Source organism: Nycticebus coucang, chromosome 14, assembly GCF_027406575.1.
Source record: "Nycticebus coucang isolate mNycCou1 chromosome 14, mNycCou1.pri, whole genome shotgun sequence".
In the NCBI taxonomy this organism is placed as follows: domain Eukaryota; kingdom Metazoa; phylum Chordata; class Mammalia; order Primates; family Lorisidae; genus Nycticebus; species Nycticebus coucang.
In genome coordinates this window covers 619,349-633,069 of record NC_069793.1, presented here as the reverse complement: position 1 = coordinate 633,069, position 13,721 = coordinate 619,349, and the positions used below count along the sequence as shown (strand labels likewise).

The window sequence follows — 13,721 nt, the reverse complement described above, 5'->3', positions numbered from 1 at the left end:
TTTCTCCCCACCAGCCACATTCAATCCCCACCCTCTCTGGGGGTCCTGCTTGTGACAGCTGCTCCCTCCTGCCCTGACCTCTGCGTGTGCTGTCCCCAGGCCCTGACCAGCTGGCCACTGGGTGTGGCTACATCCTTCTGTGTGTTCTCCTCCACAGGGGATGTCATCTACAACAAGACTGACAGAGCCGGCTGTCAATTCTACGCAGTCTGCAGCCAGCACTGTAACATCGACCGTTTCCAGGGGCACTGCACCACCACCCCACCACCAGCCTCCCCCTCTGTTCTGCCCCCCACGTCCCCACCCACTGGCTGCAGTAACGCCAACCCTCCCCGACAGGTGGGTCACACCTTCTCCCTCCACCTCTCTTGTGTGCTCAGGGTCTTAGTCTGAGAGGAGCATAGCCCAGCTTAGCAGCTGTCTCAGTGACCCTACCCAGGCAGGTTCTCATGGGGATGGATGACCTGGGGCTGCAGGTGATGCAGGTGGCAGGAGGATGTGTCCCCAAAGCCAGCCCAGGCAAGCACTGTGCATGTTCCCTGTCCCAGGTGAATGAGTCCTGGACCCTGGAGAACTGCACTGTGGCCAGATGCGAGGGTGACAACCGTGTCGTCTTGCTGAATCCAAAGCCCGTGGCCAATGTCACTTGTGTGAACGGGCAACAGCCCCTCCGAGTGTGGAACCAGAGCCAGCCCTGTGACTCCCACTACGAGTGCGAATGTGAGGAGACACAAGTGTGGCTCCCCACGTGATGCGCCTGGGCAGAGCTGCGCTGCTAGCCAGGCTTGGGGGTGGGGCGTGACCTGGGGCTGGGAGGTCGGCAGCCCCAGCCCTGGAGACTGGGGTGCATTGCCGCTGCTGATGCCAGTCCTTGGATCAAAAATGCTGGTGCAGCCACACGAGGGCCTGAGGCTCCCGAGCACAGACGCAGCAGGTCAGACTGCGTGACAGGGAGCCGGCAGAGGGTCTTAGACCAGGGGACATTCAGGATGGATGTGGGGGTCATAACGATGGCCACCGTTACTGAGTAAGGTGCTGCTGCTTCGAGGTAGTGGCTTCTTATCCCTTCTGTGCGTGTGTCCTGGGGCTGCTGGAGCAAACAACCACAAATGCGGGGCTGTACAGCAGTAGACCTCGTCCTCTTACAGCCCTAGCTGCAGAGTCTGGGGCCAGAGGTGGCCAAACCCAGCGCCCTCCCATCCCTTGAGGCCCTTTCCTCCTCCCCAGCTCTGGGGCTCCAGACACTTCTTGGCTTGTGGCCGTGTCATCCCAACGCTGCATCTGTTTTCTGTCTCCATGTGGCTCCTCCTATGGGTCTATGTCTCTCTCCCATTACTCACAAGGACACTAGTCATTGGATTTGGCACCACCCAGATAGTCTAGAATGTTATTTCCAGATTTGTCCCCTAAACATATATGCCAGACCCTTTTCTACAATAAGATCCTATTCCAAGTTTTGGGGTAGACGTGGCTATCAAGCATTTGGTGCATTATGCTCCTTTTATAGACAAAGCAACTGAGGCCTGGGGGCTCAAGAGGCTCCCCTGAGGTGACAGTCATGTTGGTGATGCTGCACCCAGGAGGCCCTGCCTCCCTCTGTGTCTGTGTCTGTGTCTGCAGGCTCCTGCAGTGGGTGGGGCGACTCCCACTACTCCACCTTTGACGGCAGCACCTACTCCTTCCTGGACAACTGCACCTACGTGCTAGTGAGAGAGATCCACCCACGCCACGGGAACCTGAGCATTCTGCTGGACGGCCACTACTGCGGGGCCTCCGCCACCCCCCCCAGATGCCCCCGCGCCCTCATCGTCCACTATGAGTCCATGGACATCGTCCTCACCACCACCACCGTCCGTGGGAAGGAGGAGAGCCTGGTGAGCCGGGCGGTGGTGGAGCGGCCGCACCCCTGGTACTCTTGCCAGGGAGGGAAGGCCAACTGCAGACCCACCAGAGGCAGCTCCTGAGGGGGCAGAGCACCCCCACACCCCAGAGGGCTGTCTGGAGACCCCAAGGGGGAGGCTGGGTCTGGGGTGATGGTGCCGGCCCTTCCTTGGTCATGGGTCCCCTGGATGTCCCCAGGTCCTGTTTGACCACGTGCGGGTGAGCAGGGGCTTCACCAAGCACGGTGTGAGTGTGATCCTGACCGGAGTCCAGACCATGGGTGTCGACATTCCTGCCATCGGCGTGAGCGTCTCCTTTGATGGGCACACATTCCATATCCGGCTGTCCTTTGGCCACTTCGGCAACAACACTGAGGGCCAGTGTGGTGAGTGGCACGGCTGGGTCTGCAGGGCCTCAGTGCCTAGGGACGGCAAGCATGGAGGGACAGGGGGTCACAAGAGGCTTCTTAGAGCCAGCCCTCAGCAACCCCTCTCCCCAGGCACCTGCACCAACAACCAGGAGGATGATTGCCGCCGGCAAGACGGCACCCTGGCCCCCACATGCCAGGACATGGCCAGGTCCTGGCTGGTCCCTGACAGCAACCAAGAGGGCTGCTGGGGACCAACAAGCCCACCACCGACTGCCAGTCCCACATCCCCAGCTACCAGTGTGCCCACCACTGCCCCGTGCCTTCCAGATCCCCTCTGCGAGCTCCTGCTGGGCCAGTAAGTGATTCTGGGAGGGGGCAGACCCAGGATTGGCTCTCTGGGGTGCCGTGATCCTGGCCCTGACTGCCCCATCCACAGGGTCTTTGCCGAGTGCCATGGCCTCATCCCACCCGGCCCGTTCTTCAGTGCCTGTGTCAGTGACAGCTGCCACCCCAGGGCACCCTGCCAGAGCCTGGAGGCCTACGCAGCACTCTGCCGCTCCCGGGGCACATGCAGTGACTGGCGCAATGCCACCGGAGGACTGTGCGGTGAGTTGAGGCAGCCCCGCGTCTCCAGCCTCCCTGGCCTGCCTGACAACTGTTTACATGCCCACAGACATCACCTGTCCGCCCACCAAGGTGTACAAGCCCTGTGGCCCCGTGCAGCCTGTGTCCTGTGACTCAAGGTGAGCAGGGGTGGGGGGTGGCAGGCTCCTCCAGTCCCCAGGCTACCCTGACAGGTTTGGGGGAAGCCAGGAGGAGACCAGCAAATGGGCAGTCTCTGAGCCCCAGATCTAGGGCACCTCTGACCCCAAGGCGCCTGGAAAACATCCCTGGCCTTGCAGACGAGTGCTGACCCATCCTCCCATCCCAACCCTGAACCCTTGAGCCACTCCATCTATTGTCCCGTGTCCTGTCACAGGCGTCCACATAGGCATAGGTAAAGGAGGTCTCCCAAATCATGCAGCCCCAGTACCACTCTTCTTTCTGTGCAGGAAGCAGTACCCACTGAGTGGGGGGCTGGCTGAAGGCTGCTTCTGCCCTGAGGGCCAGATCCTCTTCAATGCACTCACAGAGATCTGCGTGCCCACATGCCGTAAGCTGCGTTCACATGCCAGGGGCATGGCACAGGCTGGGGGGGAGGGCCTGGGTGGGAAGGCCCTAGCTGAGCACTAGGGGAAGACAGTTTGGGGCCTGGGGGGGCAATAGCCAGGCAGAGAGCACGCTGCCATGGCCCGTGGCCTCTGTCTGCCGACCTGGACCCAGCATCCTCAGTGACCCTTTGCTCCTTTCCTTCTAGCCTGTGTGGGACCTGATGGGCTTCCCAAATTTGTGAGTGGATCCATCCTCCCAGCCCCACTCCTTTCCTCAGGAAGTGGGGAGGGGGAAGGAGACGGAGGGAGGGAGGTAGCCAGCACCTTCATCTGGGGTCAGCTCTGCTGCAGCCCTGGGTGTGTTGGGTGTGGGGAGTCAGCCTGGGAGCATGACATGGTCATGGTCTGCGGTGGACATGGCTTCCTGCCTGTCACTCCGGGCTGCTCCACAGACAGCAGCCTATGGGGAGTGTCCCCAGAGATGCCCAGAACTGAGCTTGTTCTGAAGCTCTTGGGGATCCTGACGTGGTCTATTCCAGCCTGGAGAGCAGTGGGTCAGCGATTGCCAGGCCTGCGTGTGTGACGAGGGCTCAGTGTCGGTGCGGTGCAAGCCCCTGCAGTGCGAGCCCCAGGGCCAGCCCCCGAAGTGTGGCCAGCCTGGCTTTGTGGCCCTGACCAGGCCCCGGGTTGACAAACCCTGCTGCCCTGAGACGCTGTGTGGTGAGACCCCCCTGGGCAGCACTGAGTGGGCGGGGGCAGAGGAGGCTACAGCGTCCCAGCTTGACCACAGCTGAGGGCCTGGGCAGGACAGCCTCCAGGCACCCATCTGTTTGCCTGGAGATAAGGCTGGTGACCTCTGGCCAGCCCAGGTACACCTGGGGACTTGGAGAGCTCCAGGGAGGTGATAGAGGGAGCCTTGGCGGGAACTGAGGAAGGCTGCAGACAGTAAGCAGCCTTCACATAGAAATAGCTGGCAATGCGGGGAGACACTGTCCTGCCAGGAACATGTCAGGGCAAGGGTCGAGGCCGGGGCAGACAGTCCCCTGATGAGCCCATTTGCCCTGCAGTCTGCAATACCACCACCTGCCCCCAGAGCCTGCCCAAGTGTGGGCACAGCCAGGTGCTGACTCGTACCCAGGAGGAGGGCGAGTGCTGCCCTGTCTTCCACTGCCGTGAGTGGTGCTGGGGGGCAGGCTCTGGGTCTGACCGCTGAGACACAGGGCACAGGTTGCCGTGAGCTCAGCCCTCTTTCCTTTCAGGACCGAAGCTGTGCACATACAACGGCACTGTCTATGGGGTAAGGGTGGTGCCTAGGAGGGGTGGGTGTGCTAAGGTGGAGGGGTACCTGAACCTCTATGTGGGATGGCCTGTGTCTCTCTAAACCCGCATCCTCACCTCTACTCTCCTGCCAAGGTGGCAGATTGGCAGAGGGGCTCTGGGGGAACTTGCTCCGGACACCTGCTGCCTGTGGGTGGGAGGGGCCTCCCTGGGTGGGTGGGGCTATACCTGGGAGGGGGCAAATCCACACTCCATTTGCGAATGAACAAAACGTCCATGAGCCTCACCTGACCCCATGTCCCTCAACACTTGGTGCCACTCTCCTGCCCATTGCAGGTTGGTGCAACCTTCCCAGGGGTCATTCCCTGCCACACCTGCAGCTGCCTCTCCTCAGACACCCAGGACCCAACCGTGCAGTGTGAGGAGGATGCCTGCAACACCACCTGCCCCCAGGTGAGCCGCCCACAGGGACTAGGTTCTGTGGAGTTCTCCACCTCAGCCTACACTTGGGTCCTGCTTTTCCCCAAAGTGAGGGGCACAGCCAGAAGCTAAGGGAATGGGCCTGGCGTGGAGGTCCAGGAAGGCAGGGGGTGAAGAGGGATGCTGGAGGCTGGGGTGAGGCTGAGCCAGGACAACTGGGTAGGGCCACGGGGTCGTGGACGGGGGGTAGGGGGGCAGACCAGGCTGGAGTGGGCTGACCAACCTTCTGTTCCACAGGGCTTCACGTACACAAGGGTGGCCGGGCAGTGCTGTGGGCAGTGCAGGCAGAATGCCTGTGTAACGCCCGATGGCTGGCCTGTCCAGGTAAGAGAAGGGGCATTTGGGGCATTTCAGCCCCTTCAGGGAGGCCCTAACCTCCACCAGCTCAGCTCAAAAGGTAATCCCCATCCTGCCTCCACTCTCTACCCTGCATTTCAGCCCAATGGAACCTGGGTCAATAGCCAAGTGGACAACTGCACTGAATACCACTGTGAGGTCAAGAACGGGCAGCACGTGCTGAGCCCTCGGCCATCACCCTGTCCTGATGTATTCAGCTGTAGGGTGTGTGCTAGACACCGCCACACACCCCGAGAAGCCCCACCTACCCAGGGATAGCCCCACCCACCCAGGGAGGCCCCTCCCACCCACTGGAAAGCCATAAGGCTGCACACACTCCAGGGCTCTTCCCTGGCAAGGAAGCCACACCCTCAGACACCCCTCTGTCCTTGGCCCTGCAGGGGATCCTCAGGAGAACCGGCTGCTGCTACTCCTGTGAGGAAGTAGGTAAGTCGAGGCCCACCACCTTCCCGTGCCAGTCTCCAGAGCTGTCCAGTCTCTGCCCACAGGCTCCTGTCCAGATTTCTCCCACTGGGAACACAGCGATTGTGGTCCCCAGTTCCCACGCAGAGTCCTGGGTGGTCATGGAGAGGTGGTCCTGCGTGGAAGGCCAGCCACACCAGGTCCATGTGCTCAGAGTGGGGGTCCGGTGGTTCTCTGCACCCGCCTCTCCTCCCCTAGACTTGTGTCAAGTCCGCGTCAACACCACAGTCCTACGGTACCGGGACTGCGTGAGCAAGGGGGCAGTCAACATCACCTTCTGCGAGGGCTCCTGTCCTGGAGCATCCAAGTGAGTGTGCCCACAGTGGTTCCTCCTTCTGCACAGAGCTGGTGGCCACTCCAATCACGAAGTACCCACGGGGCCTGTCCTCACCCTGCCTTAGGTCAGGAGGACCCACAACTGCTACAGGAAGGAGGGGAGGGGGACCCGTGCCCAGGGGCTTGTGGAGCACTGCCCACCTAGGGAGGGTAGGCAGGACCAGAACCTTCCGTGGATGCCCCACGGCTCAGGCTGTGGCCAGCTATGAGCAGGAGTAGCCAGGAGAGTTGAGAGCCCTTGGCCTGTGAGGCAGGAGGAAGGGTGAAGGCTGGCTTGAGGTCTCAGGGGAGGGTCTCCAAAGGAGGGGATCTGCCCAGGGTCAGCAAGATGGAGAAGTTGGTTCTAGGGAAGAACCATGGCAGGCCACAGAGGACAGAGCAGGGCTCGAAGTGACCCTGATACCCAGGGAACTGTCTGTCCCAGGAAGGGAGGCCCTATGTGCTGTAAGAGCAAAGCCACTTGTGGACAGCTCGGGGAAGCCATCTCAGGACCCTAGAAGCCCACATTGCTGGTCCTGAGGGCAGCCCCGCATCTGCAGGTACTCAGTCGAGGCCCAGGCCCTGCAGCACCAGTGCACCTGCTGCCAGGAGAGGCGGGTCCATGAGGAGGCCGTGTCCATGCAGTGTCCTGACGGCTCAGCCTTTCTGTACTCCTACACCCACGTGGACGAGTGTGGCTGTGTGCCGTCCTGTGTTCCCTTGCCCACAGTGTCCACAGATGCCCCTGTTCGCCCAGTCTAGGGGGCCCCATCCCCTCTCCACCTGCAGCCAGGACACACATGGGCCTACCAGGAAAAGCTAGGCGGCCTACTCCACAGGGCCCACGCCGCCCTGGGGCCCTCCTGCCTCTGTGCACCTTTTTCCCACCCTGTGCATTAAATGAGCCAGGGCAGACCCATTTGGGGAAGAAGAGGGGGGCTGCCCTCACACATCCTGAGCCCTGTCTTGGCTACGTGCCCTGCCACAGGCCCTGCTGTCCTGGGCCTGTGGAGCACAGATGCCCAGCTAGCCTCCCCCAGCGGCCAGAGAGCAGACAGGCCAATCCAGGCAAGGCCAGCCACCATCAGGGAGCCTCACCCAGCCAAGCAGCTGCCTGCCCAGGCCTTCTGGGGGTCTTAGAGGTTGGGGTCACAATGGCCAGGTCAGAGAGGGTTCAGCCCCCAAAATCCCTGTGCTCACCCAACTCCAGGTTTGCAAATAAACTCCGAGCATTGTGTATGTCTCCTGTCTTGCCATCTTTTCCTGTCCACTGTGTCCCTGAGCTCTCCCATCCCTCTGGGGCAGCTGCCTGGGGTTCCACAGGCTGCAGAACATCCCTTTAGGGTGGTTCTGGGCCAGGCGAGGAGCTGCCTGGAGAGACCAACAGGTGGGGCAGAGCAGTGCTTGGCCATCCACAGACCTGGGGGGCAGTCTCAGCTGTGGGCACATTGGCCAATGAAGGGGGTAGCTGTTATGGCAATGCAGGGGCTGCCCAGGAAACCGGCTCAGGCAGAGAGACGCAGACGCCAGTAGGGCCCAGCAGGCAGCAGGGATAGCAAACACAGGCAGGTGCCTGGTGCTGGCAGAGCCCACAGGACACCGATTAGGGGCCTGAGGGGCCACATTAATGCCCACATTTTGCCCACACTGTCAGTGGTGAATTTTTCTCAGGGCACTTGTCGCAGAGCACTCCTGTCTGCCTCTCCTCCTCCTGAGGGCAGGGATTTCTGCCCTTCCTTCAGCTGCTCATCTAGCAGCTGCATGGCAGCCTGTAGAGGCACAGGCAGGATGCCTTGGGATGCAGAGGGCTCCGTGGCTTGGCCTGGCTGTGTAGGAGGGGTGCTGACAACCCCCTGGTAGACAGGGTGGGCTGGGAGCCTGTGCCCAGGGAACTGGCCTCCACCCTCTGCTGGCCCAGTGATGAGGGCCTGGGCTCGCTCTCTGGCCACTGCTAGTGCTCCAGCCTTGGTCTGGCAGGACAGGCCACTCTGGCACTGCAGAGATGGCTGGGGGGCTGCAGTGGGCAGCAGGCCAGAATGGCTGCCTCTGGAGGTCATCTGCTGTAAGCCGGCCCTGCACCCTAGAGCCACATGACAGCCAACAACAGCTCCTCAGGCCCGTCACTGACACACAGGTGTGAAAGCCCAGCGCTGACAGGTGGCAAGTGCTTCCACCTGCCAGGAAACTGTCTCATTGAATCCTGGCACAGCCCTGAGCACCATGCACCATTACCTCCCACTTTACAGAGTGGGGATATGAGCTACAAAGGGATGGGAGAACTCACTCTAGCCAGGGGCAGAGCTGGACTCCAGCCCAGGCCGTGACTCTAAACACAATGAATGAAAACAAAACAGTGTTACTTAGACCTTAAACTTCACTCACTCTGTCTCCCTGGGTAGAGGACCATGGCATCATTGTTCACAGCACCCTCAAACTCTTGGACTCAACCCATCCTCCTGCCTTAGCCTCCCAAGTAGCTGGGACTACAGGAGCCCACCACAACACTTGGCTAGTTTTTCTATTTTTAGTAAAGACAGGATTTCACTTTTGCTCAGGTTGGTCTCCCAAGCTCAAGCGATCCACCTGCCTTGGCCTCCCAGAGTGCTGGGATTTCAGGTGTGAGCAACTGTGCCAGCCGAATTATTTTTAGAAGGGATTTTTGGTTTCAAGATGGAAAAGAGGACAATCTTCCCCACAGACACTGACTGTGAATCAAAAGTTTGGTTTATTACATCTGAAACAAGCAGCAGTACGATTAAAGTTTGCACCTAAACAGCCACACCAGGTTGCCCACTTAACAGCAGCTTATTTACGCCAGTGGAGAAGAAGCCTGGAGAGTGAGTGGGATGAAATCGTAAAAGGTGTTTCCAACAGCTTGTTGAGAACTGGGTATTTTTTCTGACAACCAGTGGTCCAGGGCCTGGAAGAAGTGGTAGTCAGTTGGTACAAGGTCTGGATGACAGAGTGTCTAACTCCAGCCCCTGTGGTGTGAGCAGCGATGTTTTACAAGATGGGGGCAAGCGCTGTCCTGCGAGGGGACTGGCCCATCGCTGTTGCCCAGTCTTGGCTGCTCACTCACAAGCATCTGTACCACGTCACCTGGCTGGTTGTGTGGACGTCTGCTGTGATGATGACCAGGTTTCATGAAGCCACAGCTTCTGTGGGTAAATATTCGGTCTGTGACTGCATTTGGACTCTCCATCTTTATCCACCCATTGTGACAAACACTTGTGATTGTCAAAAAGAATCTATTTTTCATCAAACATAACAATATGGTGCAGAAACGGTTCGCCTTTACATCATGACGGCAAAGGAAGGTGAGCTTTAAGATGATTCCTCCTCCGGCGCCCCTTTACTTCACACGGAACCCATCTACCAAGCTTCTTAGCCTTGCTCATTTTCATTTTTGATGGTCCGATCACAAGAATGGAACTTCTCAAACCATCTGCATACTATGTTCATTAGCCACATCCTTCCAAACACTCTGTTGATATTTCAAGCTGAGCTGCACTGTTTCCACAACAGAACTTGTATTCGAAAATAATACACATTTTTGACCTATCCATGGTTTCCCAAAAATTGCTCTAAAAATCTTTTGAAAGATAAACATAAGCCCAAACATGCATGTGAAAGAGTGAGGATCTACCTTCACAATAAAAATAAAGTAAGAAGGCTCAAAGCGAAACCATCACACAACTGTCAAACTCTACACTTAAGGGAACTGGACATTTCATGCTTAATAACCTAAAGAAAATGGGCATCGGGCGCCAAATCACCATCATCTCCAAGCAGCCAATATCCTGAAGGAGGCAAGAGCCCAGAACCAAAGATGGCGGGGCAAGTATTCATGTTAGCAGGAATCACAGGGTGAATTTTTTTAAGACTTGAGGAATAAAGGGTGCGTGTGGTGGCTCACACCTGTAATCCCAGCACTTTGGGATGCCGAGGCAGGTGGATTGCTTGAGCTCAGGAGTTCAAGACCAGCCTGAGCCAGAGCAAGACCCCAACTCTAAAAATAGTCAGGCATTGTGGCGGGCGCCTGTAGTCCCAGCTACTTAGGAGGCTGAGACAGAAGATCACCTAAGCCCAAGAGTGTGAGGTTGCTATGAGCTGTGATGTCATAGCACTCTACCCAGGGCGACAGAATGAGACCCTGTCTCAGAAAAAAAAAAAGATGTAAAGATGCAGAAGACAGATCTAGGAATCTCAACATTTCCCTAATGAGCTCTGAGAAGAAAGAACAGAGAAACGTGAGCTCCCAGACTGCAAGCTCCCAGTGAGTGCCGAGAAAGCAAGGAAAACTAAGTCCCCTGAAGGCACAGTGTGCCACAGAAAGAAAAGGTAATCACCTCCCAGACACAGCAGTGAGGTCCTGGAGTATCAAGGGAGAGAGGGGACAACTTGGAGCCCCCAGAAAGACGAAGCGGCTCACCCCAGAGGGGAAGAGCCCCACAGGCTGGCCCTAACAGGGACGTTCAGAACCAGGGGTTGGGCCCAGCCAGGGACAGGGACTTGATGCTGAATTCTACACCCAGCCACACTGACGTTTAAGAGTGACAAGGTCATTTTCCACATATAAGGACTGCAAAGGTCACCTCCTCCAGACCCTCTGTGGACTGAGGTATCTGACGTCCAGCAAGAGAGCCCGTGGCTACATGCAGAGGCATGCGAGCAGCAGAGGTGAGCGAGACCTCGCTGACAGGGTGTCAGCTCCAACAGGACATGTGCTCACAGAGGCCCCGGCCAGGCCCGGGTGCTCGCTCTGATGGCCACCCTGCAGTCAGTGCTTCCAAGTCCCACTGAGGGAAACCCTACCAGCCTCAGGGTCAGGGCACTGTCTCCTAGGGTATCTCCAAAAATGTCTGTGTTTTGCCTTCTGCCTTTATATTTTGGATCCACCCAGAATTGGAGTTTGGAAGTGGCACGAAGCAGCATTCCGGTATCACGCACTGCCGAGTCCCCCGTGCCCCATTGCATCCCCCAACGGCCTCCTTCCTACCCTCTGCACAGTGGCCTCTGTGGTGGTGACCTCCATAAGCGAGGGTCTCCATGCCACACTCCTGTGACAACAATGTCTTCACTCTTCTTAGCTGTATAGGACCAGCCTATTGAGCTTTACAAAAACTGCCATTAAGACAGGACTTGTGGGACTCTGGGATTACATGGGCTGTCACCTGAGAGCAGCCCTGTGCTCCTCCACTTACCCTTCCAGGGCTCTCGACAGGGCTGTGCTTGCTGTGTCACCCCTTTGGTTCCCCTTTGTCATCTTTTCTTTCTTTTATTTTTTGAAACAGTCTCAAGCTGTTGCCCTGGGTAGAGTGCTATGGCGTCATAGCTCACAGCAATCTCAAACTCTTGGGCTTAAGCAATTCTCTTGCCTCAACCTCCCAAGTAGCTGGGATTACAGGCGCCCACCACAACACCTGGCTATTTTTTTGGTTGTAGTTGTCATTGTTCTTTGGCAGCCCCAGGCTGGGTTCAAACCTGCCAGCTGCAGTGTATGGCTGGTGCCCTAGCCACTTGAGCTATAGGTGCTGAGCCCCTTTGTCATCTTCTCAGAAGTTGAGGAAGAATTGTTTTTTTTTTTTTTTGAGGCAGCATTTCACTTTGTTGCCCTCAATAAAGTACTGAGGTGTCACAGCTCACAGCAACCTCAAACTCTTGGGCTCAAGTGATTCTCTTGTCTCAGGTGACTGTCCCAGTGCCTGGCTATTTTTAGAGATGGGGATCTCGCTCTGGCTCAGGCTGGTCTTGAACCTGTGAGCTCAAGCAATCCACCCGCCTTGGCCTCCCAGAGTGCTAGGTTGAGGAAGAATTGGTAAACATATGTTGTCCAGCATTTTGGGCTGTCTCTAGCAGGAGGGTCTCATTACACCTGTCGCCCTGTGTTCCTGGGAAGAAGTGTCCCTTCTCAGGACAGGACGCAGGCCTCAGAGGAGCAGTGGCCACGTCTCGGGCCTCTGGAGGCTCCCGAGAGGGCCACGCCCCGTCCTCCGCGAGTCTGCTCTTGGGGGCCATGCCTGCACATCTGCACCCACAGAGCAGCCTGGCCTGCCACCACTGGGCAGCTGTCCTGAGAGAGGCCTTGACACTGCACCAGCACTGGTCAGCCCTACAGTCCCCCAGGGGAGAGTTCAGCAAGCACAAGATGGTGTCTTGCTCGTGGCTTGTCTGTAGCCGGCCTCCAAGCGCATAAATGCCCTATGCTGCTCTCAGCCAGAAACATTGCACCCACTTGGTTCCTTCTTCTCCGCAGTCAAGAACATCCCCGAGCCCCTCAGAGCGAGAGGAGAGGCTCCACCAGGGCACCCCATGGGCCCTACGGGGCTTGGGGCCCAGGGCTGCATCTCAGCTCCTGGACGGACACCCTCTCTGTACACCCAGCCCTGGGCGCAGGGCTCCGACTGGATCTTGTGGTCCTGTCCTCTCAGACCCTGGCTCTGGGCCTTGGGAGGCCCTGGTCCAGCAGAAGGGACCCTGGCCTGGATTCTGCAGGGACCTCCCTAGCCTGGGACGCAGCTATCAGGATGGCTGCACATCTACTGTCAGGCTCACCAGAGGGAAGGGGCTGCAACAGGTGAGCCCATAAGCTGCAAGCAAGCTCAGAGGCTGACGGGACTCACCAGGGGCCAAGGGGTGTGCTGACCAGCCTGTCTCAGAACCCAGCAGCCAGACCCTGTCTACCCCACATTCCTGGGAAGTGCTGTCCTGTTTCCCCCTACCAGGACCTTCCTTGACTCTCCTGACAGTGCTCACAGCCATGTCTCCGACAATCTCTGTGTAGCTAAATCCAGATCAGGGCTCGGCCTGAACCCTCCGTGCACCCACATTCACACCACCCTGGGATCTGTGGGTGCGGCATGCCCTCACCTTTTCCCTGTGTCCCTCCACAGCTTGAGTGCAGCCAGAGTGGCCTTGGGTGGACACACGTGGATGGCAAGCTCTTATGACCTCAGCCAGCCTTGGGGCCGGGGAGGTAGGTGAAGCCAGTTGTTTCCAAGTAGAAAAGCCAGAGTGGACATAAACCACTGCACCCAACCAGGGATCATGCAGGCGATGGGTGGCGCAGTCCGTGAAGCCGACATGCAGCCGCCAGCAGCCTTCACCCACCCTGATGACACCCATTTGGGGACAAGAACAGACCAAACAGCTGAAATAAAGTGACAAGACAAAGGACCCCGAAACGAATGTAACAGAAAGGGAGTGTTCCCGATAGACCTGAGTGCACAGACAAGATGTGCTGGGGCGTAAAGGTGGTGACTGCCCTGTTACAAATCAGTCCCAACAAAACAGTGACATTTTTGTTCTCAAGCTAAACAAATGTAACAAGTTCTTTCAAAAGTTCCAACAAGAATGGCTAGAAAAATGCTAACAGTAAAGGGATGGTGTGGCCGAGTCTGGCCGGACCCCACTGTTGTGAGGTGTGA

The 13,721-nt window shown here is 57.9% G+C and overlaps 1 protein-coding gene across 1 annotated transcript in view; it reads left to right on the top strand.

The window, feature by feature from the left end:
* Positions 1-7,507, top strand: part of MUC5B (mucin 5B, oligomeric mucus/gel-forming) — a 34,401-nt gene extending 26,894 nt beyond the window's left edge. Inside the window, exons 31-48 of the mRNA XM_053561615.1 lie at positions 158-339; positions 549-720; positions 1,621-1,874; positions 2,080-2,266; positions 2,381-2,606; positions 2,688-2,857; positions 2,925-2,994; positions 3,304-3,404; positions 3,609-3,640; positions 3,942-4,122; positions 4,470-4,574; positions 4,662-4,699; positions 5,017-5,133; positions 5,398-5,484; positions 5,599-5,721; positions 5,898-5,943; positions 6,178-6,286; positions 6,855-7,507. Coding sequence (XP_053417590.1) covers positions 158-339; positions 549-720; positions 1,621-1,874; positions 2,080-2,266; positions 2,381-2,606; positions 2,688-2,857; positions 2,925-2,994; positions 3,304-3,404; positions 3,609-3,640; positions 3,942-4,122; positions 4,470-4,574; positions 4,662-4,699; positions 5,017-5,133; positions 5,398-5,484; positions 5,599-5,721; positions 5,898-5,943; positions 6,178-6,286; positions 6,855-7,056 — 2,402 coding nt within the window. The 3' untranslated portion in view covers positions 7,057-7,507. The remainder of the gene's footprint in view (positions 1-157; positions 340-548; positions 721-1,620; positions 1,875-2,079; positions 2,267-2,380; positions 2,607-2,687; positions 2,858-2,924; positions 2,995-3,303; positions 3,405-3,608; positions 3,641-3,941; positions 4,123-4,469; positions 4,575-4,661; positions 4,700-5,016; positions 5,134-5,397; positions 5,485-5,598; positions 5,722-5,897; positions 5,944-6,177; positions 6,287-6,854) is intronic.
* Positions 7,508-13,721: the final 6,214 nt, after the last annotated feature.